Genomic DNA, 27957 nt, shown 5'->3' with positions numbered 1-27957 from the left:
GGGCCACCTACCCCCTCGGCCGGCACGGACTCGGCGCCGCGCTTTCTTCTCATCCCGGAGCCGGCGGCGTGCGAGCGGCTGCGATGAACCCGGTGAATGCCACTGCTCTCTACGTTTCAGCGAGCCGCCTGGTGCTCAACTACGACCCTGGGGATCCCCAGTCTTTTACAGAGATTAACAAGCTCCTGCCCTACTTCAGGCAGTCCCTCTCCTGCTGCGTTTGCGGTGAGGATCTTTCTTTTGTTCCCTGCACAATAAGCCCCCACCCCCCGGGGACTCTCAGCACGGCGCTGCGGGGGGGCCCTAGGCCGCGCTCCCCGGAGAGTCCCCGCCACGGCCCCGCTGCCCGGGCGGGCTGGCTTCGCCCTGGTACGGCTGCCGGAGGAAACGCAGTGGTAGGGCTCTTCCCGCCCCGTGCGCCGGGGCTCGCGTACGGAGGCGGCGGCCCGGGAAACTTTGCTGAGCCTTTCGCCGCTGAGCCGCCGCTGTTGCGGAGCCTCCCGCCGCCGGGGGGACGGTGGCGGCGGAGCTCACGTGGGCGGGCCGCGCTTCTCCCGCGGGTACCGGCGGGAGGGGGGAGGGGGTTGCCAGTTGGGAAAGGTGGAGTGAGAATGTTACTCGATTTAAACCCGCCCTCTCTCCCTGCAGAAAACAACCCGAAGCGGTGGGAGAAGCCTACGGGCGATATTGGTGAAAGATGGGAAGGCGTTTAGGGGGCTGTGTGTTAAATAGCCTGGCAAGTTGTAAAGAAACTGGACTGCTGGTTTTTGTGGGGAGAGTGCGTTTACCCCCCCAAATCCAAGACTTTATTATGGTCACTTCATAAATGGTATGGTAGTTTTTAGCGGTTATCAAAGTATCTTGGTATAGTGGAGTTAATTGCTTTTAAAAAGTGGTAAGAGATACTCAGACCGTGGAGGCACAGAAATAAGAACTTCTTATTTCCACCCCCGCCATTGAAATGTAAAGAACAAAAAAGTAATTTGGATTGAAAGCCAGGAATTTTAAACACACAGAAAGGGTGCTTGGATATTTTTTATCTTTTTTCATCAGGAAATTGTTCTAAAACAGTAATTCCCAAAAAAAAAAACAACAAACCAAACACACAAAAACACCAACAACGAAAACAAAACCAATTAGGCTGAAGGTCTAGTAGGATTTTCCTGCTCCCTTCCCCCAAAAAGAGCATTCTGCATTTTGTGGGCAGAGGCAGGCATCCGGAATTTCCGTATTACATTCTGAGGAACTTTGGGAAGGAATTGCATTCTGATGTGTTTATGAAGTGGGGGCACGTGTCCATTCCTGGTAGGAAGCTCTGGAATAAGCTGTCAGCCTTTCTTGAACTTTCCTTTGAAGCCGTGGTCAGCGTTGGGAGAGGAAGGTTGAACTGTTAGACATCTTGTTTGATTAATTTTGTTAATTCTGCTTTCTTCCCTCTGGTAATTTTAAGCCCTCGCCCTGTTTTGTGCTTCTGTTTTCCTCCTAAAGTGAAGTGAGGTCCACTATGTTTCTATGTGTTTATCTTTACTAATGTGTGTGGTCACGCTAAGATTTAATTGAATTACTGGGGTTTATGAACATTTATTACAGAATCAGGATTTCAGCTTTTGAGGCTGCTTCCTATCCGGTAGATGTTGGCTCCTCCCACTTAAAGTCTTAGAAAATAGAGATCTGTTTGTCCTGGGAAAGAGGGAGCCTGTTCCCAGGATCACTGCATCGTCATTTCCTGAAATAATTTGTCTTAAGATTTTTTCTCTCACATAACCCAGATGTCAATAGCAGTGCACCTCTGTTCTTCATTTGTTGCTTGTTACCTTAGGCCCTATTAATTCCAGTCCCTAACTGTGTGCCTTTTTTTTTAGTGGAAAGATACGCAAATATTTTTCTCTTTCTCTTTTTTTTCTTTCCTTTTAAATAAAACATTTAAGTAGGAGCTAAGTGTTTCTAACTCTTGCAGCCTATGGCTTCTTCACTTTAAGACTGGTCTTTTGAAATGTGCTCTTTGTTCTCCTTGCCTTGACTTCTTCCCTTCTTGGCCTTTTGCAATCTTATTTTTACCCTCTGTGCTATTGAAATAATCTATCTTTAATTTGTCCCAGCCCAAATTCCTGAGCTGTTTTTCCCCTCTTCAGCTTTTCTTGCTTGGCTTTTCTGTCACTCTCTGTGGTAGCTTTCCTCTATTGACTTGTGCCTCCATGGGTATTCCTTGTACACAAACTCCTTCTTGATGTTACACTTTCCGTTGTAGTCTCTGATTTTCTTGAATTTTAAAGTTGCTTTGACTTACTTTTTTTCCCACTGTGGCTAGCTTTCAGGTAACTTTAACCACTGTTTGTTTCAAATATTTTGTCTAGTGGTGATTCCCCAGTACTATATCTCTGTCTTGGGCTCCTTTTTGTGGCATGGTGGCACACAGAGGCCTCAGTAAATACCAGGCTCTTTGTGAAGCCATAAAGTAAAATACCCTTTCTGTCATGCAGAGTTAGTAAAGTGTCTTTCCTGAACCTCCAGGCAGTTAGTCATGGGAATGTGGTCCTGCCCAATACAAAACTGTCCACTCTGGTCTTGACTGGCAGTCATAAATCTTCAGCTCAGACTGGTAAAGGCAAATGGACTTTTTTCTTACTTCTTTTTGTGTTCCTTTTCTCCCATTTCTGTCATGGGTGAATATTGTGTCTCTTTCTCTCTTTGTCCCTCTGACCTCTCTGTGATGTTTTAAAAACAGGGTTTTTTTCTTTTGAACACATTAATGCTAAGAGCTGTTAAACCTTCTGTATACTTAAGGTTGTTTAAAGTCTAACTAACTGTCGAGACCTTTTTAATTTCAGTGTTTTAAAATGCAAAGCCTAAGTATTGAGTAAAAATTACTTTGTGGTTGTTGTGATCACATGAGCAAGTGCTAGGACCATCCAAAACCTAACAGTGTGGATTTAAAAGCCTCTCAGATGCTCACTTCTGTCCACTTAGTTTATCTTTTTAGACCATGAGATACAAATATTTGGTATGGGTTCATGTATGTGGAACTTGAGTGTCTGATGCTTCCCTTGCACTGATTGTAGTAGAATGTAAATGTTTAAAAACGTGTTTTGTTGGAGAGCTGCTGCCTGCATCATCAGCAATATGTAAATCCCCTACGCTTGCTTAAAGTCTCAAGTGTTGGACTTCTAGCACTTCCCTTGGGAAATTGCTCCCCAAATTAGTGTTACCACCTCCAGCCTTTCATCAGTATTTAACCTCTCCTGCATGCATTGTGTCATGCTGTAGTACTCCAGGTATTAATTCCTCAGTCAAGATTGTCCCTTTAATTTTAGAAAACTGTTTTTAGAAGAAATGAGTGACAGCTCAAATCAACCAACATTACTGTGCTTTCACTGTTTCCTCAGTGCACTAGGTGTAAGCCAAATCATTTTCTTTTGATCTGATCATCTTTTAAACCAGCTTGCATAGCAGTAGCAGCAGAAGTTTTTTTTGACCCACATAATTACAAAATTCTAATTAAAGCTCTGATTTTATATTCAAACTGGTTAAGTTCCATCAGTGGCAAATCATAATGTAAATACAGTATGTCACTGTATGTCAACTAAATCTGTCCAAGGTGGATTTGAGATCTCTGTCTTAACATGCTGGGTTCTAGTGGTTAAATGATGTTGATGATACGTCAGGGTATGTTTCTAGGATTTAAGTGTGATCGTGCATTAGTTTCCTAGATGGTGGTGTAGATAATGCATCATCCTTTTAGAAGGATGAAGAAGGTGGTATTTCCTAGAGCTTTTAAAACTTAACTACTCCTGAGTGTACATTAGACAGAAAGTATGTGCCTTAAGTGCGCTGAGGGTGTGAAATATGAGTTGCAGTCTCTGGACCAAAGTGATTATTACTAAATTGCATGTTAATACTAACTATAATTTTTAAAGTAGTGTAGTAGAATTTACTTCTGTGTTTTAGAAGTACTGCCTATTAGGATAAAAATTTTCTTTAGAAGTACCTTTCTCTGTTTCAAACAACATGTAGGTTACTGCATGGCATCTAAAGGCTCGGTTTGCTTTCCACCAGGAACAGCGTTTTTTGAAATTCAATTAAAATGCTTTTAAGAGACAGATTGCTACTCAGAGCAGCTTAGCTTTTTATCCATGCAAAACTTCATTCTGTACCTTCTGAAAGATATTTAAAAGATGTGTGAAAGGTTATTATTACTGCTGACTTAGAATGTGAAAGTGCTTGAAAGATTGAGTGGCTCTAGGTCAGTGATTTGTGTTTGGGCAGGAACCCAGTCCAATTGTAGCTTGTGCTGTAGAAACAGAGAGAAAGAATATAGTTCTTGCCTTAAACATCCTGTAATCTAAGTAAGGGGATGTGAGACAACACAAAGGAGATTAAGGGATGGGAAGGAACAAAGAAACAATATGACAGTACTGGCCAGTACAGCTCCTGTCCTGTGTTTGGAGATCACTCTTTGATTATTTTAGTTAGAGGGTTGAAGGCTAAATGGTGAAGTAGCATCATGAAGGCAACTCCCAAGCATGGAGAATGGAATTTGTTTACCAAAAAATAATAAATGGTCTACCTTTTGTTTTCCTATATAAAGATTAATTTGTGGATATCATTCCCATCCTGCTCCTGTGTAAAGTTATTAGTGTATTTTTTGAAAGCTTTTCTCTGTCAAATTGAGTCTTATGCTACTTACCCTGCCAGCTGGGTTTGAAACTTCTTCATCATTGGTGGTATATTGAGTTGGATAAAATTTTCCACCTTTCTGCCATCTTGTCCATGTTGTTTTAACTGTGAAGGCTATTCCTCTTCTTCCTTGCTCCTCATTGAGCTCATTCTCCATTGTTTCTTTTTCTGACTGATTCCTCCCCCATGGCCAACATGTGGTGTGACCTCCTCCTCTTCATTCCTCCTCTGTAGTTATTAGTAGTGTTGTTATGGATTCTGACTAGAGCTTATTACTTTAGGCAGTTCTGTTTCCTTGGGAAATTGTGAATCAGACCTGGACAGTTTCATTAAACTTTCATATGAAAATTTCTGTTGTAAATACCTAAGGGAAGAAGCACCACAAGCAGGTGGATTGCAAGTGAATTATGGCTCTAGATGAAGCAGTGCCTTTTTTTTCACTGATGGTATTGAGACAATCTGAGGCATGCAGCAGTTGCATGACATCCTTCAGAGAAGAGAACGTACTTGCGTGACACCTAAACAGATTGTGACTTTCTAGAAAATTCAGTTTGCCATCACAGAGATGGAAGAAGGCAAAAGAATCAAAATCCCACTACTAAAAAATACTTAATTACATGCTTGATACTGGATTTTCTGTTTGGGATGTGAGCCATGACTGAATTAAGCCTGGATATCAGAGTTTTAAAGTGAAAAAAGCATATTTAAGTTTGGTGGTGGAAAAGTTTAGCCTAGAATTTTCATTCCTTGTCTGCTCTCCTTAGATTATGAGAGTGATGGCTGATTCATGATCTGTGCTGCCAGATCAGAGTTGCCTTTTATGTTTGAAAAGTGATCTGGATTTGTGCTTTTTTTTGTAAGGTATTTTTTCACATATTGGTAGCAATTTTTTCCCCCCTTCAAAAACTATATGAATGGTTTGCCAATATATTTCTAAATTTCTGAAGGATGTGCAAATAACCAGAATCTCTGAAACAACTACTGGGGAGTTGTTTGGACTAAGTATTGTTTCTTTTCATATTTTGCATGGGCAGTTGTCTGTAAAGCATCCACTCACTCATCTCTGAACACACCAATTTAGTCAAGAATACATTGGATGATTTCTCTTGTGCTTAAAATCCTCTCTTCACTTAAGTTCGCTGTTTCCTGTTTTTGAAATCAGTGTGTGACTCCTGGGAGAGCTGCTTTTTCAAGGTTGTCTGCATTGTACTGCAGAAGTGTAGATGACATGAAGTTCTACCAGTCGAACTTCAATTGATTTGTAAACTGAAAATACCCCTCTGTCTTAAAACAGAGTAGGAAGAGAAGTAACTATGGTTTCCGCTGTAACAACGGGTTGATAGTAGGCTCCAAAACAAGGTTGCATAGTAAAGACTGCAATGTTGTCTTCTGATGGGACTTGAGGTGTACTTCTCATTGAGGCAGTGGGAGATGATGGGCAGGTTTTGATGGTCACCTGAGGATACTGATTAAACCAATTGCATTTCAGAATGTTTAAAGGAAAGTTAACGTGTTGCCAGGAGGTATCTTTACTGGTCCAGGTCTATGGACATAATGCATCCAAACAGATTTCTTCAGTTTTGTTTTCTTACTATGCTACGATTTACAGATTAGGTTGACTAAACAGGGAGTGAGCAGTTGCTGGACGTTATGCTGGAGTTGTTTGTTGTGTGCTAGAAAGGATTGATATGGCTTGAGCAATATCACACGGCACAAACTTTCTTGAGCACTATGCTTTACAGTTAGTAAAGATTTCCCTTTGAAATCCTTCAGTGATGCTATTTGTTACGCACTGTCTCCTGAGCCTTAGAGTCGCAGCACAGGGCTTGCTCGTTCTCCAGTGGCCTTGAAGGGCAATTTAAAATTGCTTGGTAAATCTTGATGCTGTGAACATTTCTGTTTGGTGGGAAGAAGTAATTTTAATTACTTTTTTTGTTTCATCAGAGTGTGTGATCAACTTGATCTGTAACTTCTAAAGCAAGTTTTAATTCTTATGAGTGTTCATGCTGCATAGAAACATGTTAAAAACATGTTAAAATTAATCTTGCACTCCTAGGAGAAATGTTAACTTTGTAATTTAAGAACTCTTAAAATACAGCAACCTTGACTTTTGGAAGACATCATTACATGAAAATTTTACACTGGATAGTGGAAAAAGATGATTTTCAGTCTTTTTTAAAGCTGCTCATTACAAAAGTTGACCTTTGCCACTTTAGTTTGTTAAACATCTATTTCAAATTTTCCCAATCATTTTGCGAACACCAAGACTTTCAAACAGAAATGCAGCTTTGACATAGGACTTGATAAAATACATTCTGTTGTTTGTTATGCAGGGGGTGGAGTCAGAGAACAAAGCAGTCCCTTCTACACTTAAAATGCAATTTGTTGTCATGTTTCTGTTTAGTTTTGGTTTTTTGGTTGGTTTTTTTTTTTCCTTGAAGTTTTGCTGAAGAGGTTGACTGTACTTCTCCAAATACACAGAAAAATAGTCTGATTGTGTTCTTACCATGGTTAATTTGGGTTCCCATGCTACACAGACAAAAATAGTGCATTTTTTTTTTCCCCCAAATAATTACACAGTCACTTCAGTCATGACCATCTCTATATGAGGGTAATAATTTCTTGTAGCTGCTTGATGATGGAGGATGCTCAGAAATACTTGGCAACCAGCAAAATGTTTGATGAAATTTAAAAAGTGCATTTTTTTGGTTGGTTTTAGTTGGTTTTTGCATGTTGGTTTTTCTGGGTGGTGGGGTTTTGGTTTTTTGGTGTGTGTGCTTCATGTTTCCATTTCACCTTATGGGGAATCTGTTTGTGCTTAGGAGTGAACAAATTTTAGTGGCACTGTTGTAGGTGTGATATAAAAGCAAGGTGGTATTTTCAGTGAGTTCACGGGTAAACTCACTGTTTCAGATCTGAAAAAGGTTTGTATGAAAAGTCTTGGTCACTTTTTTTCTATTGTTGGTTTTTGTGTAAGAAACTTAGTGCCACAAAACCCATTAATGGACAAGTACATATTTAATCTAGTCGTTGTGAACTCCTCTTTCTTAAAATTGGTTGTTTCGTAGGCATGCACTCAAGACCTGGCTGGATGTGTTCCAGTGTGATCTGGAATAGGTGCTCCTGCTCTGACAGGGGGTTGGACTAAATGATCTTTTGAGGTCCCTTCCAGCCCCTAACATTCTGTGAAAATTTTGTGCTAGCAATACTGGAGATGGGTTTTGTGTCATCATGTCTCAAACAAAGGTGTGGTCTCTACAAACGTGGATTTGTTTCCTGAATGCTGAGAAGAGGGTGTAGGGTATCTGGGTGACAGGTGACACCTCTGCTAGGTGATCCAATAGGTTTCTGTGTGATGAGAAAAGTTGCCAAACATTTTTCTGAGACAGTCTGTCAGAGCAGGGGCAGGTAAAACCTTTTTCTGGTGAATGTGACTCGTGACTATCGTGCAGTTTGTGAGATGTATGAAGCAGATCAGGGTTCAAGCCTACCATCTTGTATCTGGTTTGGAAGGGCTTTGTGTTAGGGTTTGAAATCTGAGGGAGACCTTTCGGTATTGCCTTGTCCTTAGTGGTTGTCCCTTGAACTAACCTATCTTAAATTTTCTTTGGTTTTGAGTGACTTTAGTTCTTTCCTAGAAAGAATCCAGATCTCTGATCCATATACAGCAGATCTTACACATGTGTTTTTATTTTTCTGCAGATGGTTAACAGGCCTTTTCACTGCTTATCATATGCCTGCCTGTCTATTGTCAAATAGTTTTGCAAATAGTGCTTTTAGCTTTTTTTATCAGCCCCCAGAAGTGCTACTGCTTTTATGACTGTATTTTCCTTCTGTATGTTTTGCTTTGAAACCTCATTGAATCCAGAAATGAAAATGCTGAAAGTGTAACAGTACAACTGTTAGACCTCCAGCCTCTGGTTATTGCTTTGAGGTGCTTGCCATGTCTTTCAAGTGTAACATAGAAGTGTCTGTGCTCCATCAGACTGATACAGCTTCTTGGGTTTTAAGACTTGCTAGATTCACAGAGCTGTAAAATTTCTGTCAGACTAATTCAAAACTCTCAGAGCTTTTTGTAATCTTAGTTTAAAAAGGAAATCTTGGTCATTGTAGTGTTTTGTGTTAACAGATTAACTGGTGCCAGTGAGCTTTCTTCTTACCTTCCTTCTTAGCATCTACTGTGTTAAATTCTGGGCACCACAGAATGTTAAGGCCCTGGAATGTGTCCAGAAAAGAGCAACAAGGCTGGTGAGGGTTTGGGGGGACATGTCATAGGAGAAGCAGCTGAGTGAGCTGGGATTGTTTAGTCTGAAGAAAAGATAAGGCTTAAGGAAGATCTTGCTGCTCTCTACAGCTACTTAAAAGGAGGCTGTAATGAGGCCAGTCTTACATCTCTTCTCCCAGGCAACTAGCAGTTAGGACCAGAGGTAATGTTTGTGCCAGAGGAAGTTTAGATTGTACAGTAGTAACAATTTGTTTTCTGAAAGTGGTGAGATTTTGGAACAGGCTGCCCAGGGAGGTGGTGGAGTCACCATCCCTGGAGGTGTCCAAGAAGCATGTAGACATGGCACTTCAGGATATGTTTTAGTGTGGTCATGGTAGTTGGATTATGGTTGGACTTGATGATCTTAAAGGCCTTTTTCAACCTCAGTGTTGCTGTGATAATCTTGTCTACTTCATGGATGCCAGAGCCAAGCAGGCTCTTGTATTGTGTAGCAGATAGACCACTTCAGTCAGGTGGTGAATGAAAGGAGCAGAGGGCTGGGCTGTTGAACTTTCCACTTGCTTGCTGCACTCTATGAAACAAGAGCCATTTCTGGTGATACAAATGCAACTCGACTAAAGACTCTTGTATTGCAGACAAAGGTTGTAGATTAACCCCGGTGATACAGTTATTTCTACTTGTAACAAAACTTGACTTTTTTTTCTAGTTTACTTCGTCAAATTAAGATTTAATAGTTACATCATTCTTAAGGCTTTGAGTTGTTAAAGGCAATATATGGTGTCTTAGTAGGCTTTTCCAAGGGTGCTAGATTAGTGCCTTGCATTTAGTCCCTTTTCTAGGGCATTATATTTCTGCCCTTGCTGAGGATAGATGAGAATGAAACAAGGTGATCTGTTTTGATACAATTCTTCTCAGTGACTGCTACCAATTTGGAGCATGTTTTCTGGGAATATAGAATTGCAAAATAGAATTAGTTTTGGTTGGAAAAGACCTTGAAGATTGAGTCCAATCATTATCTATCTCTACCAAGTCTGGTCTTAAACCATGTACCTCAGCACCACATCTCTGCCTCCTTTAATCACCTCCAGGGGTGGGGATTCAACCGTCTCCCTGGGTAACCTGTTCCAGTCTTTGAGAGCTTTTGCAGTGAAGATGTCCAACCTAAACCTCACCTGGTGCAACTTAAGGCCATTTCCTCTTGTCCTATCACTTTGTACTAGGGAGAACAGACTGACCCCCATTTGGCTCCAACCTCCTGTCAGGGAGTTTCAGAGAGTCTCCCCTCAGCCTCCTTTTCTAAACAATCTAATTTCCCTCAGTAGGCCCTCCACCAGTTTCTTTGCCCTTCTCTCAACCCAAACAACAGTATATAGAGAACATAAACCTAAGAATTGCTTTGATTCCCAGTTGTTCTCCCTTCAGTCTCTGTTACTCAATTTGCAGATGCTTCCCTGTTCCTGCAACTATGAAGCAGTGCTTACTCAGGAATACAATAGGAAGTATTCCTTGTGGTTTAAACAACCTCCCTCCTGCTAAGCTGCCTTTCCAGGACAGCTGTGATATATTGTCAATAATGTATTAAAAAGTATTTGTGCTGTATATGCTGCTTATTAATTGTAAGTGCTCCTATTAATGTATGTGTTTAGTAAACCTTTCTGAAAGCAGGGTAGTTAAGAGCTGATGTTGTTTAGGGAAAACCTCTTACTGGAGGCTTTGTAAGAATGGGATTTTGCTTTTGGTCTGTTAATACACTCCTTGCAAAAGAGGGTGAGAGAAGATGAGGGGGTGTTTGGTAATACCAAGCTATTTAGGGTAGTGAAAATGAAGGCATTGAGTAATCGTGGAAAGATCTTCTATGGATGAATGACTGCTCAAGAAACTGACTAATTTAATTTAGGTGAATATTAAATTACAAACAGGGAAAAATTCCTAACTTCTCAGAGCCCAATATTTTGTGTCTTGTAGATCTTGCACATTTGTAAGTTTACCCAAAGAGGCAGCAATCGTGGCTACCAGCCAAAAGTGAGATCTTGGCATTGCAAGAGAAAACTTCATGAGAACATCAGCACAGTGTTGCGCATCAATCACAAAAGCAAAGCAAACACTGAAATTTGGAACTGGAATAAAGGGTCACTGTATAAAGCTATGATTCACCTGTATATTATGCTGTTGCAGTTGTGGTCCCCCATCTCAAAAAAGACCTGTGGAGGAGTTAGTGATCCAACCTTAAAGAACATCTGGAAAATAAACAGATTGGAGGGTTGTTTGATAGATGAATAGTGTGGAAGAGAGGATAGGGATTAACTGTTGCCCCATCCAACATAAGAACCAGAAATTGTCAAGTGAAACTAGCAAGAGTGGTATTCAAAACAAAAAGGTCATTGGCAGAACAACCGGTAGCTGAGCAGGTGAACTTCTTGTCAAAGCCTCATGACTGAGGAGATGAGGCAAGTCCAAGGGGGAGTCTGAGGATTACAGAGTAGGTGGCTAATAACGGTTAAAAGCTGGGCAAGCGTTAAGGGTTTACTTGCTTTGTTTTCATTCTATGCCCGAAGCACCTGCTTTTGGCCAGTACTGAGATGGCCTACTGGGCTGGCTAGATCTCCAGGTTGAGTCAGTATGGTGGTTATTGGGAATTTGAGAATGGGCTAGGTAACATCTTGGAATTCTTCCTGTCTTAATTTTCATGGAATTCATAATCTTAATCTGGGAGGACCTGGTAATAAGCAGCATCAAAGGGTTGTTTTATCTTGGGAGCCTGTACAATCCAGCAGTTTGGAACATTCCAGATCTCAGTAACCCCAGATTCTCGGTAGCAGCTCACATGTTGTCTTTCTGGGACAGTTGCTTACTCAAAATTCCCTGCATATTCAAAGTAATGAAACTTCATTTTCTCTGACTTTGCATCTCAGAGTTGACTCTTTTTTTTCTTTTTAGTTTAATGATGATAAAGCTGAAGAGACTGATAGGTGCCACAGAATCCATTTCAGAGAACATCTTTGAAGAATGAATATTCCAATGAAACATGAGCTCAAGCTGAAAATATTCCCTCAGCTCAGGAATTTCTAGTGTCTCTCCTGTGTAGGTTGCCTGGCATTTACTGAGAGGAGAGCTTGCTCTGTTCTTTTCCTCAATAAGAGCATATAAAATGTTTTGTTTTGTCTGTTCTTTGTTCAGGTTTTTTTTTTTTCTGAAAGCTGCTGGAAATTTGAATTTTTTGACCTATTCTTTGAGCATTCAGACCCCCTCAACAGTTTCAGCAAAATTTGAGAGAAATCAAATGCACTGTTGATGATGACTTCTAAAAATCTAATTAAAAGTTAGATTGGCATGTTGTTTATTTGGTTCCATCTCTGCAGTGTTTTGCTGCTTCATAAGCCATAAAGCATTAATCACCATAACTCATCCTTCTTCATTGTAAGTAGCAAAAAGGGGCTAAAGATGGACCAAGGAATATGCCAAATCGCTTTGTTTCATTGAGTATTAATGCTGGTTAATTGTCTTCACTACTAGACAGACATTGAGATCCTGGAGTGAGTCCAGAGAAGGGCAGCAAAGCTGGTGAGGGTCTAGAGAACAGGTATGCTGAGGAACTGCTGAGGGAACTGGGGTTGTTTAGTCTGGAGAAAAGGAGGCTGACAGGAGACCTTCTCACACTACAACTCCCTGAAAGGAGGTTGTAGTGAGGTTGGTGTTGGTCTCTTCTGTCTAGTAATAAGTGATAGAATGGGATGAAATGGCCTCAAGTTCCACCAGGTAATGATTGACTTGAAGATCTTAAAACCATTTTGATTGGGAAAGACCTTTTTGATTCTGTGGTTGGTGGGCTTTGGTCCTGGCAGCACTGTGGATACGTGTAGTTTTATGATAGCTTCTGCAACATCAAAGAATTAAATGAGGGAGTTTTGGGTGTGTTTGCCTCCTGCACTAATCACAGAATAGATTTTGCCTGTCCTGTTGGAAAGGCTCAAGATCCAGAAGGAACGGTTGTATGTGAACCCTTTCTGCTTAAGGACATGACTTCTGAGACTAGCTGATGTGATTTAAAGCTTGCTTTCTGTTTTTATCCAGGGGAGTTTGGAACGTTTCTCACAAAATTTAACCCAGTTTTAGGACTGTGATGGCCATCTCTGCCTGCAGTGCTGTGTATGTAGCATCATTTAAAGGGGCTTAAGTCACAGAATCACACACAGCATCACAGAATTTTAGGGATTGCAAGGGACCTCTGGAGATCATTGAGTCCAACCCCTCTGCCAAAGCAGGGTCACCCAGAGCAGGTTGCACAGGAACATATCTAGGCAGGTGAAATGTCCTGTGTTTTAGCTCATACCCATTGTTCCTTATCCTATCATTGGGCACCATCAAAAAGAGCCTGGCACTTTCATCTTGGCACCCACCCCTCAGATATTTATAGACATTGATAAGATTCCCTCTCAGCCCTCTCCTCTCCAGACTAAAGTCAGCCCTTCCTCATTAGACTAGAAAAGAAGAGCACCTTTTCTTGAGTTATGAGGTGCATTTCCCGTCAAGTGTTGCTGGAATTGTGCTTTTGACCTTCCTCTGTTCAATTCTATTTCTCTTGTTCAGTGCTCCTCCTGCATGGCTTTTGTTAGCCACATCCAACTACTGCAGGTTCCTCTGTGGCCTCTTGCAGTTGCGCTGTAACAGTGGTGCTGGGTGTGTGCTGCCATCCTGCTATATGATTCTGTTTTCTCTCAGTTGATTAAAAGAAGACTGCAACAATGACTTCAGCACTGACTCTTGCTATTTGTTGCTCCAAACAAGGTTGCATGAAGCTGCTTTTACTGAAGGACAGCTCAAGTGGAGGGCTGGAGCAGCCCTGTTCTAAAACAAGTACTAGTGAATGTAGATTTCCAAGGGAAAATGGGAGAGTCTGCTGACTTAGGGAATTCAGGAGTGCTGCAGAATTATTGTGCTAATGCCAAATACTTACTGAAACACACAGGAAAATGAGCTTTCAGAAGTGGTTGGGATAGCGAAAGGTGTGGAGGGTTAGGTTAAACAAGGGGCATGGACCATTTTGACAAAAGCTGGAGAGCGAGGGACAGGTTTCTTAAACGCTGCTCCAGCTGAAGGTTAGTACAGTATGTCTTGCTCTTCTGCCTGAGGCCTTGAGTTCTTGGCCAGGGTAATAGAGAGGCTGGGGTTTATTCCTTGGATGGTAACTCAGCCCACTCAACCAGGTCCTGTTAATTGGATCCCTTAAAAGCGCTATTATGGAAGGTCCATGGGATTAAAATACAAGAGAAAATCCCTTTCTGTTTGGTGTGTTGGGTTCTTTTATCTCAGTCTCTTTAAATATATGTATTTGTTTTTCTTCTCAAATTATTTAATGTTACTAAAGTGTTCATAGCAGCATTTTCATTTTGGAAAACCAGGGTGTGAATTCACTGATGGTTGAAACTCATCCAGCAAAGGCTCCTCACGAGGAGAAACCAAAGCTGAAAATCTGCTGCTTGGAAAGAAGGAGAAACCTGTTGCTGTAGATAACTATAGATACTCTGAAATTTAATTTAGGTGTTAGAGTATCATTCTGGCTTAGAGCTGGCTAGAAATAGCAAAGCAGTACTGTCATTTTCTAGATACAGTGACTAGCTGGATTATTTCTATGCAGAATTTCAGCTACCTCTGTTCTGTCACATTCTATCCTCCTATGTTATTTGGTTGGTTCTTCAGTAAACCAAAAAACTTGGTTTCAGGTTTTTACAGTTTCAGAGACAGAGACTTTACCAATGTCAGTACTGGATGACTGAAACCTTCTGTGCTCTCAGGTGTGTTGATTTCTTTAGCAACTGATTGTTGTTAGGGTGTAATAGTAAAGTCTTGGGAGAAAATCCTTTCTTCTGATTTCTTCACTCCTGCACAGGACATGAGGTGCTGTTGACACTTTAAAATCTGTCAGCATCATGGCTAAGACAGTACCACTGCTTTAAGTGTTACTTCACTGATAGGTGTCTGTGAATTGCAAAACCAGGAGCCATCACTCCCTGGGATGTGTTAATAGTTGTCTTCTGGTGTGGCACAAGAGGGATCTGTTAGAGCACAATAGAGTAATTTTAATTCTTTTTTTTATTCAAATCCACTAGTAGTAGATTTATTCTGTTTAGAAGAATTTCTGTGATCCATTTCACTGCTTTTGTTGTTTGCAAAGTTAAAAACTTTGGGCTTTATTCATGGCATTGACTGTCCCAAAGCCAGGCTCTATTCTTAGTCCTAGCTGAATGAAAAGTAAAACCAGAGTCTGCTATGTCTTCTTTCCTTTTGGGGTTGATATGTCATTATTTTGACATTCCTTTGAGTTTGCTCTGCTCCCTTGCCATTTGTGTTGACTAATTTCATTCAGATCTCTGCAGTAGCTCTTCACGGGGTTGATAGTTGCATTTCTGTTAAATTGATAGAAATCTGGAGTGTTTTGTGAGTTGCAGTGGAGGAAACTGCTGAGGGGGACCGAGGGGTTGGTAGTGTTTTAGTTGAGTGTTTGTAAAGGCTGTAGCAGCACAGTAAGTTGTGGTGTGATGGGTTTCTTATTTAAATTTTTTGTAACATTATAAAACCAGATATGGTAGCTGTGGAAAATTTTTTCCAAGCTATTGTTTGGATAGTACACTTTCTTGTGACTTACTGAAATTTTTAGGCACTCTTTCCAATAAATTAGGTGTGGAAAAATTCATCCTGTACTACCATGGAAACCTGCCCCGAATCCATTGTAATCTCTCTCTCTCTCTTTTTTCCTTAGGAAATTTGCTACAAGACCCTATTGCTCCTACCAACTCCACATGTCAGCATTATGTCTGCAAAACTTGTAAAGGCAAGAAGATGATGATGAAACCATCATGTAGCTGGTGCAAGGACTACGAACAGTTTGAGGAGAATAAGCAGTTAAGCATCTTAGTGAACTGCTATAAGAAACTCTGTGAATATATAACACAAACTCCACTGGCACGAGACATTATCCAGGCAGTTGATTGTTCTGCAGATCTTTTGGCTTTGCTTAAAGATGGATCACCACTCCATGAAGAGACAGAAAAATCTTCTGAGACAGCCTTGACTTTGTGTTTGACACATTCCCCAGTACCTTCAACCTCAGAACTCACAGCTGATCCTCCAGCTAGTTTTACATCCATACCTGAAAGCACACAAAACATTGACATTAGAGGTTCTGTTATCAACGGGTTGCCCAATTGTAATGGGCTTTCAGTAGATAAACTGGGAGTGAGTATTCCTTCTCCTGAACATGCAAACGCCATCGATGTCTGCAGTACTGGAGAGTATATAAAAACTGAAGATATCTCCAGCAGCCTGCAGCCTGTGTGTGATACAGTTTCTACCAGTGACTTGTGTACAACAGGCATTGACATCTGCAGTTTCAGTGAAGACATCAAACCAGGTGGCTCGCTTCTCCTTAGTGTTGAGGAGGTTCTCCGCAGCTTAGAGACCGTTTCAAATACTGAAGTCTGTGATTCTAATTTGCAGCCCAGCTTGGAAGCAAACATGACTAATGGCCCTTTCCTGCAGCTTTCTCCCCCACCTCTTAGCCATAACATTTTCATGTCCACAGACGCTTCTCCTCATGGAATTTCCTGTACAGCGGCAACACCTAAGGTAGTGAAGTTGAACAGAAAGCGATCTAGATCGGAAAGTGACAGTGAAAAGGTTCAACCTCTGCCCATTTCCAGCATCATCTGTGGCCCAACATTGGGAGCATCGGCTCCTGTAACAGTGAAACAGGAAAACAAAATGTCTTTGCAGCCTATTGCAACTGTACCTAACGGAGGCACTACTCCCAAAATCAGTAAAACTGTGCTCCTGTCTAACAAAAGCATGAAAAAGAATTTAGAACATGCCCCTAAGAAATCTCACCCGAAAGCAAAACCGGGGGTGCTGAAAACAAAAGACAAAGCAAAGGAAAAAGTTCCTAGCAGTAATGTTATGCCAGGAAGCCCAACAAAAACTGTGTATAAAAAGCCACAAGAAAAGAAAGGGTGTAAATGTGGTCGTGCCACCCAAAATCCAAGTGTTCTTACATGCCGTGGCCAACGCTGCCCTTGCTATTCTAACCGCAAAGCCTGCCTTGACTGCATATGCCGTGGCTGCCAAAACTCGTACATGGCTAATGGGGAGAAGAAGCTGGAGGCATTTGCAGTGCCAGAAAAGGCCTTGGAGCAGACTAGGCTTACTTTGGGCATTAATGTGACAAGCATTGCGGTGCGCAATGCCAGCACAAGCACCAGTGTAATCAATGTGACAGGGTCACCAGTAACTACGTTTTTAGCTGCCAGTACACACGACGATAAGAGTTTGGATGAAGCTATAGACATGAGATATGACTGTTGAACCTTTCTTTTCCCTGCCCTCAGTAGGGGAACTGCTACAGTTTAAGGCAGCTATGGTTCTGTTTAACTTGCTGGAGCTCCTGCGTTTAGATCACTTGTATCAAGTGTTTTTCATTGCTATGTTATGTGTATTAGTGTCTGGGAAATAGTTGCAGATAATGGAGGAGTTACCCTAAAACTGTTTTTTAGTTCTTACAGCACCTCATAGTTTGAGATCAGTTTGCTGATGTAAAGGATTTTATCACAAGATCTTCGACAAGGAATGCATTAACCTCATTGTACTTGGCCATGCTTTGTGCTTAGTCAAAGCTTCTGCTTAAAATGTAGAGAAGTGGCATCTAGTTAGTTCATCTAAACTGTGCTGGATGATGGTGTAGAAAAGTAACTGACTACTTGCAGTCACTTTTACCAGAACATCACCTAATGCTCCTGTAGGAAGTGCAGCACTCAGCTGAAGAGTGCAGTCTGGAGGAGGCAGAGAATTTCTTACTGTGAGAATCTATTGAGCAGTTTAAAAAAGTTCAGTAATGAGAAAGCTGACAGCCCAAGAAGCAGCTCGGTCTGCAGACAACGGTCAGGAAGATCAGTTGGTGTAGAGATGAATGAGCGTGGAATGCCGACATGGATGCGCTGTCCCCGTCAACAACAGTGCTTGCTTTGGTTTTCTTGACAGATCCACAGGTCCCATTCCTCATCAGTTGTGCCCCTTGTGCCAACTCTGTTTGTTTGACGTGTTATGGCTTTGGCCAGGGCAAGACAATTAGTTGGACACCAAGAAGACTGAAGTTCTATGTTATTCTCTCAGTTTTTTCCTCAGACCTCCTCCCCAACCCCTCCCTTTTTTTTTTTTTTTGAGTTCCTGCTGGTTTTACTGCTGTTGTCTGTAGAAAGAGTACTGTGGGCTACAGGGAGACTCCTGTGCTGACTCTCCCCTTCTGCTCCCAGTTGCTGCCAGGGATACCTGGAGACTTCCACAGCAGGTACCTCCTTTGGGAGTATGCGTTTGTTGGTTTGTTTAAGTTCGCACCACAGCAGACCTGGGACTCATCCCCATGAGGGTAACTCTTCAGTGAGAGGGATCTTTCAGCTGGGGCAGAGGATCAGTCATTATCTGAGGTGAAATACTTCAGCAGTTTGTTGGATGGAATAAGCTATAGAACTCCCTGTTCCCACAGTCTAGCTCATTTTTCACTAGTATGTTGAAAGTAGGTTTTGAAGGTCAGTGCTTTTCAACCTGAGCAGAAAGGCTCTAAAATGGAACAAAACCACCAAGCAGTCCAAGAGCTTAGCTCAGCAAGAGTTAAAATGAAAGCACCTTTGTAGGAGTTCAGCTTTATGCAGAACTGGTTTATTTCAGCATAATTTCTAAAGAAGAGTACAAGTGGAAGAACTTAATCTTGCATTTAGGGCTTCATTGGCAGTCTAAAAACCATCAAAATTACTCGGTGAAAGCAGAAGCTTCCTTTCTTGAAACGATACAGCACAAATTAGACATGGGCTAACTAGAACACAAACCATCACCTTCTGTTTTAAAAGGCAATTCCTCTTTCAGCAGCATGTTAACCAGTATGTGAGGATTTTGAGTTACTTTTCTGCATCCATCTTTCTTCTTGCTCATCTGGTGACCCTTGCAGCACTCTCTGACCTAACACTAGGTGTATTTTGATTTGGCACAAAGCATGCACAATGATGGTTCCTCACCAAGAAATAAGCAAAACCCCCTTGGACACAAATGACACCTCCTTTTGTTTTGTAGTGTACCATGGTGTCATTTTCCGTGAATGTGGTCAGATCTTTTTGTTGGTTTTGGTTTGTTTCTCCCCCCGTCTTTTTTTGTGGGGTGGGTAGGGTGGGGGGTTAAAGCCATAGGAAGAAAAATGTGATGTACGTGTCCAGTCTGTACTTTTTTGGTTTTGATTGTTGTGGGATTATTTTTTTTTCTCCTTTTTTTTTTTTTTGGTTTTGTTTTGGTTTTGTTTTGCAAGAAGAGTTGAAAAATATTTTTGATAATGAGTAAATGGTGGAAAATGCTTCTTAGTATTCTTGTCTTTATTTGCCAACCCAAGTACCTAAGATCTGTGTTTTTTAGCCCTCATGAGATTTAATGATGTCCTATTAAAATGTATTTAGTTAAACTTGTATGTGATTTTTGTGTTGACCCAAAAAGGATCCTACCATTTTCGAATTTGGTGGTTTGATCGTGACCTACTAATGTAAATCTGTTTATTAGTCCACTACGTGTAAGAGAAGTAGCCAAACCGGAGTCTGATTTAAGGGGGAGTAATTGCACAGCATGGGTTGTTTCTGAATGCTTTTGCAGAGCTGTTAAGTTTTGCTGAGATTGTTGATGGTACATTTATTAGGACTTTCATTAAATTAAATACGTAGTACCTTTGCTCCAGAAATGTGGGAGTACTTTGGAATCTTTACTATCTCACTGCTGCATTAAAATACAGTACCAAAAGTTGGAGAATTTAGGTCAAGTGTGTTTTGGAACTGTTGACAGGAGAGCCCTGATCGTTTAATGTAAAACTGCAAATGGTAGATTCAGGTTGTTTCTAAAAACATTTCCTTTTATGCTGCCACGTTCTTGAAATGTATATTAAAATTCAAATTGATTTAATAAATGTTAGTTTTCTAATTCTATTTTGCAACTGCTAAGGGCATCAGTGTGGCATATGTTGAACTCGCTGCCTAAATGCTACTTAGTCTGTTGATGACTAATTCTGTAATTGTTTAAATTAGGTTTGGCTTGGTTTGGTTTTCCCAACCTCCTGGCTAGTTGTTCACGAACAAGCTGAGCAATGGCATAGATCATAACATTGCTGACAATAATTGCAGTAGCTCAAGTTTGAAAAGCATTTGTTTCCATTTGACAGCAGCATCCTGTTCTGGGACCTTCTGGCGCTGGTTGTGGTCAGAGTTGAGTGAAACCTCGGTTCAAGGCAGCCCACAGCAAGAACCTGCTCCCTGTGGGCAGTGCGGGGAGGTGCTGGGGAGCTGCTCATCGACAGCAGTCGTGCAGATCAGTTTAGCTCAGTTTAGACTGGGCTAGTGGGGAGCCCGGCTGCTGGGGACCAGGTGTTCCTCCTGTGGAGCTGTGGATTTGGGGAGCTGCTCCCAGCATTAGTATAGAGGAGGCTGCTTGGGGATTTCTTTCCTTAAGGAAGTGTGATACCTCAACTGTCTTCTCAGTCCTCTCAAAGACAGTGATTAACTTCCTAAGGTTATTAAAATCCTGATTTGTAGAGCTGCATTAGAAAAGGAGCAGTTCATCAATGTTTTGCTGTGGGAGTCTGCCTGCCTGAAAATGCGCTGCAAAGATGGAAAAGCAGAGCTCTTGCTGGAAGGGGTGGACTTCAGGTCATGGTACAAAATGGGCTGTTCAGCCTAGAGGAGAAGGCTGAGAAGGATTTCATTAATGCTTATCAATAGCTAAAGGGTGAATGTCAGGAGTGTGGAACTTGCACTCAGTGACAGGACAAGGAAGGGGCAGTGGACACAAACTGCAACACAGGAGGTTCCATGCAAGCATAAGGAAAAGATTATTCTCTTTGAGGGTGGTAGAGCCCTGGACCAGGCTGTCCAGAGGTTGTGGAATCTGTGTCTCTGGAGGCATTCCAAACCTGCCTGGATGTGTTCCTGTGTGATTGACTGGGTGATCTTGTACTAGCGGAGGGGATTGAATTGGATGATCTGTGAAAATTGGTCTAGGGCTTTTGCCCAATTAGACCTGAACAGGTAGAAGATGCTCTTTCAAGAAAGAGAAGACACCTAAACTTCAGTTTTGAGTAAAAAGGCTCTTGCCACCTATCATACATCAGTGAAATCCTGGGAGGGAGCAGGGACAGGGAAACAAGATTGGAAATGAGCACTTGGGATTGTTTTGACCTTGCTGCTCTTATACCACTTCATTCCTGCAAGTGATGTTCTTGCTGCCTGGCTTGTGTAACCCTGCTGTACTGTGCCTGTGAAGAGGGAGGTTGTAACAGCTTCTTCTGTCCCACTGAGTCCCTGCATGGATTCTCACACGGTGTACTGGAACGCCATCGCCATTCCAAACTGAGCAGGCAGGTAACCTGTCTTGTGCAGCTGCTTCCATGGGTGTCATCACTGCATCTGAAAGGCTGCCTCCTGCAAGCACCATAGGATGTATTCCTAGCCAAAGCCTGCAGGCTTCCAGTGCCAGCAGCCTGGAAGGGAACCAACTACCCAAGGCAGGTACATCTGGCACAGTGAGGAGCTGCTCAGTCAGTGGAACTTCAAGAAAAAAGTGATGCTGATGTGGCCCATGAATCATGCAAAGACTGTAATGTGATCCAGAATAAGAGCATTCACACCCCCAGATACTTTTTCATGCATTTGATTTTTACACATTATATTTATAAAATCTTGCATTGCTAACTAATGTTCTGAGAGGCTTCATATGCTGGAACCACTCCAAGTGTGTGGTGTGGCCAATGAAACACACTCTCAAAGCTGTGTAATTCTGTCTGCAGCCATTATGATGTCACCAGCCCATCACCTTTCTCTTAACTGTTTAAGTGCAGTGCCTCTGGTATTTTGAGTAAACCCACAAAAAGTGCCTCTGCACTACATGGATGTAGGCACATGGGAACATGGACCTGCCAGTCTCACAGATAAAGTAACAATACTGCAGTGATCCTGCTTGAGTGCTTGCGGAAAATGGCATTAGAAAAGACATTTGTCTTGTTTCCTCACTCCACTGGCAGGAGATCCAGGAGATGCCACCTTCTTTTCAGAACAGGTTAATATAAGCGAGTCAGCATTTTGCTAAGTCAACACGGGGATAGCACTCTGTGGTGAGGATGAAGGTAAGTGTTCAGCTCACTTGTTTTCCCCAGTGTTTTTGAGAAGAAAGCCTGGGATTTTGGTTTTGGTAGGCTTGCTGACAGGTTGGCAGCAGCAGAAAAGGTGATTTGGGGACAGCAGCTGGAGATGAAGTGAGCAATAGTGCTCTACCCCACTACTAGGAGAAGGGTTTTACCTTTTAAGTTGAAAAGCCCTTTATTTGCCAAAAATGAAAATACAAAGGAAAAATACAAAGATAAAACCATACCAGCACAAAATGTCTCCAAACTACTTTTACAAAGTCTAAGAACCTTTAGTGCGAAATACTCAGTTCTAAACCCATCACCTAGGGATAAGGACAAGATCAGCTCAAAGGGGTAAGCGCTGCTGTCACGTTCTCCTTTCAGTAGCTCATGCTCTCGATTGAGGTTAATTTTGATTGCATAGACCTAAGATGCTGTGATTTAGAAACACTGCTCCAAAACCATGCACCATTGATGCACCACTTCAGTGACCTTATTTTTTGGGGGGCGCTTTTCAGGAGTATTTAGTTTCAGTAATTAAGCACAGCACTTGGTTAAGCACTGTACCTTAGTTTCTTCAGTCAGCTTTCTGAAGTTCTCTCTTAGTTGAGAAGAGCAGAAAAGTTTCTTCTGCAGTGTCCTCTCTCAACCTGCTGTTGGTTGGAATTTCTCCTCGCTGTCCATGTCTGCAACACTGCCGCGCGGTGGCAGGCCAGCAGAAGGGGACCTGCGGCAGCGTTTGGGTTTGCTGACAAACTACTGCAGCAATTACTGCTGAGGCTTTAGAAGGGAAAAAGAAATACTCAAGCTAGTACCATTCCACCAGTATGTGCACACTCGTAGTACTGCAGAGAGAATATTTGTGAATGTAAAGTAACAAGCAAGGGTTTGGGAAGGCCACCGGACTTCATGTTGCTAGACTAAAGCAGACAAGACAACAAGCACTGATCATGCAGAACTGGCCATTGCTCACTTGTATGACTACTCCTAAGGAGAAAGTAATCCAGCTCATAAAATACCTGTCTGACCATGAAAAATGTGTAATTGGCTTTAAAGGTTTGCAGCATCTGAAGTGGCATTGATGGCTGGAGATAGGAGGCAAAGTCAGAATGAAGTGGACTTGGGGGTGTGAAGGTTGGGGGCCAAGGAGCTTAGCAGAGCAGCTATGAGCTTCTGTCTCAATTCCTGAAGCTAAGCCTTGAAGGTGATTTTTCCCAGGCCCAGAGTATGGACTTCTCCAAAAAGAAGGCAGACTGGAGTGCTGTGAGATGTAAGGCTGAAGTGATTTGACAGGTTTAATTAAAGCCTCTCTGCTCCTGAAGCAGTGGGTGAATTGTTGAGGGAGCAAGAACAGCAGAAACAGGCTCAAAGTATGACCTGGCAAGAACAGAAATGCTAACCCAAAAGAGGGATGCATCAAGGGTTGCTGGAGCAACAGATCTTCACAGGCCAGCATGGGCTGTGCTGGCAGCCCAGCACACATTTGCTGCTTGAGAAGAGGCTGTCACTTGCTCACCTAGTGAATTTTCATGTCATTCTCTACTCCTCCTCTCCTTGCATGCATCCCTGGGAATAGCCATCCTTCCTGGAAAATGATGTTGCCTTGAACTCCCATAGTGGGAGGAAATGTAACAGACAGAGGTTTAGAATCACTATGTGTTGTGATTTTTCAAAACTCATCCAGATGAAGTCCTGAAAAACTTGCTCTAACTTTGAAGCTGGGTGGGAGACTTGTGGAGGTTCCTTTCCAGCTGAATTCTTCTATTGTTCTGTGTGGCACTAGGAGTGCTGCTTTTCTTTGAGGTGCAAGGACTAGGCCAGGTTTAAACCTTGAAGAGCCAATTACTGAGCTTTTGTGGAATGAGGCTTTACACCTTTGCCAAACTGGATCTTCCAAGTACTTGCTGCTAATGGAGTTAAAGAACTGGCAATGCCGAAATAACATGGAAGTTCCGTTTCAGCCTAGAATAAAGCTCTTCCTGCTCCTTGGAGGAATCTGTCTTTGGAAAGATGTAAAATTTTATCAGACTTGAGTAAAAGGTCACTCTGGACCTGGACAGTGAAGAGAAGTGGTGGACTTCTTTGCCTAGGCTGTTCCCGGTCAGAAGCGGACAGAGCCGGTTACAATTAGTGGTTGTGCAACTTCCTCCTCTGTTCATTTCTGCAGTCACTTCCTTCTTCCGCATTTGGGTCTTTGGAATCGCCCTCAAGTAATGCTTTTCCATGCTGAGTTATGGTGAAGATGGAGCTTTGATTCAAACACCCTGAGGAGGAAGAGCCACTTGTGGCAGCCACAGAAGTCTGGGTAGAGCACTCCCAGCTTACCTCTTTTAATATGGAAAGGATGGCACCTTGCACTGCCTTTGCTAAGAACCTGGCTGTCCAGAAGGTTCCCAAGTATCTTCCACCTAAACATACACAAGGAAAAACATCTTTTCTTTGAGGGTCGCAGAGTACTGGAACAGGCTACCTAGAAAGGTTGTGATGTCTCCTCCTCTGAAGAGATTCCAAACTTGCCTGAACATGCTCCTGTGCAACCTGCTCTGAGTGTCTAATCCACCTCCCCTGCTAAGGCATAAGGCAGGATCAATCTCCAGAGGTCTGTTCTGTGAAATACCAAATTCGGGATCCTGGGGTGTGTATATCTATCCAGATAAAGTAGAGCCCCAATCCAGTACAACTGAAAACTTCCTGTCTAACTTCAACAAGGCAGCAGCATTTCCCTGGGCAGTGGGAGGCATGTGCTATGCTTCTAAGGCTCCTGGAAAAGCTGAAGCTGTGTTGTAGTGGTCAGCCAATTACTTATCTGGTTATTAACACTTAAGAGGTATCTAGAGATGCATGTTCCATTGTGCACCAAACTAACAGTGTGCCTTTGTCCACCAGTTCATTATTAACTGGATAGGTTCTGCCTTCCAGTGGAGGCAAGGAGGCTGATGGAAGCTATGATCCTGGCAGTGGCAGTTGTCTCTCAGGTATTCTGGCAGAGGTTCATGCAGGGAGGTCCTGAGGAGACAGGGTTCAATAGTCCCATGGTGAAGTAAGAAGAAATACAGTGTATACATACCAACCAAGTATTATGTTTGGGCACAGTGATGATAGTCAAAACAAAATCTGACAGCTGAAACCTCTCCCAAGCTGGAGAAGGTAAGTACCAGATCTCTTTGTGTATCTGTGAAGGCTAAAACTGAGGACGAGTAAGGATGTGTTGTAAATGCCTCGGTGCTGAGTCGCAGACAGCTGCTAGCTGGCAAGGAAGAACAGCTCCAGCAGCAGCTCTGTGCTGTTACTAGAGACACCACTTGTGATTCTGTGGGGAAAATCAGTTTAATGTTTGCACCTACATCAAGAATCCATTAGTTACAGAGTTTTCTAGTCTCCAAGATGGGGTGGAAAATAAAATTTTGGCAATATTACACACTAATTCCTCTACCAGTTAAAGGAGTTATCTGATAACAGAAATTGAGCACACTAGGTTGGAGTTGGCTTTTTGCTTCATGATCTGTTTAGTCTCTTGGAGGAGGCTACAGGTTAGCAATGCAAGAGAAGAGCTCAGGGCATGGACGGAAATGGTACACACAGACAGTGATTTCAACACCACAGCCCAACAGCAAATGTCTTTTTTTATAAATAGGCTAGAAAAACACTTCTGCAGAGACAAAACACCAGCCTGAGGAAGAGCCTCTTATGCACAGGAGAATACGTACAAGTATTAACTGTATCTCAAATTCTTAGAGAAATCTCGCATCATGTTGTGCTTTAACTGCCCACAGAGTCACATCAGTAAAATATGTCTGGCAGCAACTGTAAGAGCTTGTGGTTGAAAGCCACAAGGGGACCTCACTCTCCCCACGTGCAGGCACGCTGCCTCGGCTGCCAGGACAAGAAGGGAAAAAAGGAGAACTTTGTGACTTGTGTTTTAAAAGATTTCTGGACGTACATTTGAATGATGATTTGGCAGCTCTTTTGGCACTCCTAGCAGACAGTCAAGGGGACAGAATAGCACAAGGCCGAACCGACTGAGAAGCAACCACTGCAGTTGCCTGCAGTTGTTAGAGCTGATCATTAGATGCAGGCATTTATTGCACATCTGGGGACAAAACAATTTCTCTACAAAGCAAGCAAGGTGCAGTCACCATTTTTAATGGGCGTGCCTGATAACACATTGGAAAAAGCCTTTTTGATAGAAATTACTGTATTGCAATTACACAGGAAGAGAAGGAGGGCTCTCAGGTTACAGTGTACAAAAAGCACGTTGCTCCAATGGCAGATTGAAGAAAAATCCCTAAGTGTCCTGGGACTGAATGCTATCCAGTTTGAAAGATCTCCACTAAATGTCTTCCATGTCTTTATGCTGAGATGTCTGAGATAGACAAACTAGTTGACTTGTCTCCAGTTTCAGGGGGAGATAAGACTTCTTCTGTGTCATAGTCATCTTCAAATGATCTGCAAAAATAAAAGGTAGGTCTTTACAAGCTGTATTTTAGTGAAAGCATTTTCAGATCAGTTATTTCAGTGACTGCTAAAGCAGCTGGCTAAAATACAGCAGTATGCAAGATGTTAAGCTCCAGAAGGGTATTTGTTAGGCACTGAAAACAGTGTGGCAATAACCAGTATTCTGACAGCTGGCAAGAACTTGTGCTCCCATCCATCCTCATGTGTAAATTCTGGAACAACTCTTCTCTGGTGTCCACTACAATAGAATTTTAATCCAGATTCAGTAGCAATGGTCAGTAGCTGACAGTAGCCTCAATAGTTCTGAACTGTTCCAAAATGAAATTGTCCAGCCACCCATCCAGGCCCTAGAGGAGTGCTGGCTTGCTCATGCTTGCACAGCAACGCCTGGTTTCCAAAGCACCTTCTGGATTAAGGTACATCTTGATATCCACAGAAAACAATTATGGCCATGCTGTCGTGTTCCTCTCTCACATGGTTTGAAGTTTAGTGTTTACAGCCTGAGGAGGTTTGGCAGTGTAGTCTCAGCTCCAGCCAGTTGGGTTCCATGCTCTACAGCAGAAGATGTTGCTTTGGGGGTCTCCTACCATTCCTATTCCTGAGAAATGATGGTTTTTAAGATGTTTTCCCTCCAGACTCAGCACACTACAGGTTTACTTCTCAGGTCTCCCAAATTCAAACCCATCTTTTTGTTCTAAAAGCAATGAAAATAATGCTGCTTATGAAGGAAATGTTGCAGCAGGTGTTCCAATGGCAAGCATAGGCATAGCTCTGGTTTGTTCAGCAAACTGTGCTACAACAAGGTTATCTCCTTCAACAGCCAAGCATGGGTGGTGTCAAGAGAGAATTGTCTACCCCATCTTGTGCTGTTTTTCCCTTTGCTAACCTAGTGACTACTTGGAGCCTATCACTATCTATTTCCTGCTGTGGGAAGGATTCTATGCTATAGTCTGGTGATCTCTGTGTGAATGAAACAGCACTGGTATCTTCTCTTCCATGGAAAGCACCTGCTTAGTAATTCTGCCACCTTCTGGATCTCTGCATAACTGGGAGAAGGCAGACAATGGTCTGGATCCTTCACCAGTAACTGTTCTGATCATGCACGAAAGGACACTATGCCCTCTTTCTGCTCAGGTGGTGGGAGCCTGTGTGGCCCTGCCTGCCCTCTGCTCCCCACTTGGAAGAGGATTCTGCATCTTTGTCCCTGCCTCAGATTCCCCAATGACTTTCTGGTTTAAGATGATGCAGCTGAGGAAAACTTATTTCCATTTGGATGCTGTTCTTAGGAATGTTGCTCTTGTGTCCCTTTTCCTTTCAATTTTATCAATTTGTTAGCTTTATCCCCTTTTTTCCTATACACAGAATGTGACCCCTTTTCTGTGGTGTTTTTCTTTGCCTTTGGCTTCTAGACTAA

The 27957-nt window shown here is 42.3% G+C and overlaps 2 protein-coding genes across 3 annotated transcripts in view; one reads left to right on the top strand and one right to left on the bottom strand.

Annotated features, from left to right (window-relative positions):
* Window positions 1-82: 82 nt before the first annotated feature.
* On the top strand, window positions 83-17853 carry MSL2 (MSL complex subunit 2). The gene is made up of 2 exons (XM_054166884.1): window positions 83-225; window positions 15657-17853. Exons 1-2 carry the CDS (start codon window positions 84-86, stop codon window positions 17252-17254), a joined length of 1740 nt encoding a protein of 579 aa, XP_054022859.1. The 5' UTR covers window position 83; the 3' UTR covers window positions 17255-17853.
* Window positions 17854-26138: 8285 nt separating this feature from the next.
* PPP2R3A (protein phosphatase 2 regulatory subunit B''alpha) overlaps window positions 26139-27957 on the bottom strand; it is a 54618-nt gene continuing 52799 nt past the window's right edge. The window contains exon 14 of one of the 2 annotated variants that reach the window (XM_054166429.1): window positions 26139-26534. In XM_054166429.1, coding sequence (XP_054022404.1) covers window positions 26438-26534 — 97 coding nt within the window. In that variant the 3' untranslated portion in view covers window positions 26139-26437. The remainder of the gene's footprint in view (window positions 26535-27957) is intronic. The other variant, XM_054166430.1, reaches the window with a different exon arrangement.

This window comes from Dryobates pubescens, chromosome 13, assembly GCF_014839835.1.
Source record: "Dryobates pubescens isolate bDryPub1 chromosome 13, bDryPub1.pri, whole genome shotgun sequence".
Classification (NCBI taxonomy): Eukaryota; Metazoa; Chordata; class Aves; order Piciformes; family Picidae; genus Dryobates; species Dryobates pubescens.
This window is presented reverse-complemented; position numbering and strand designations above follow the sequence as displayed.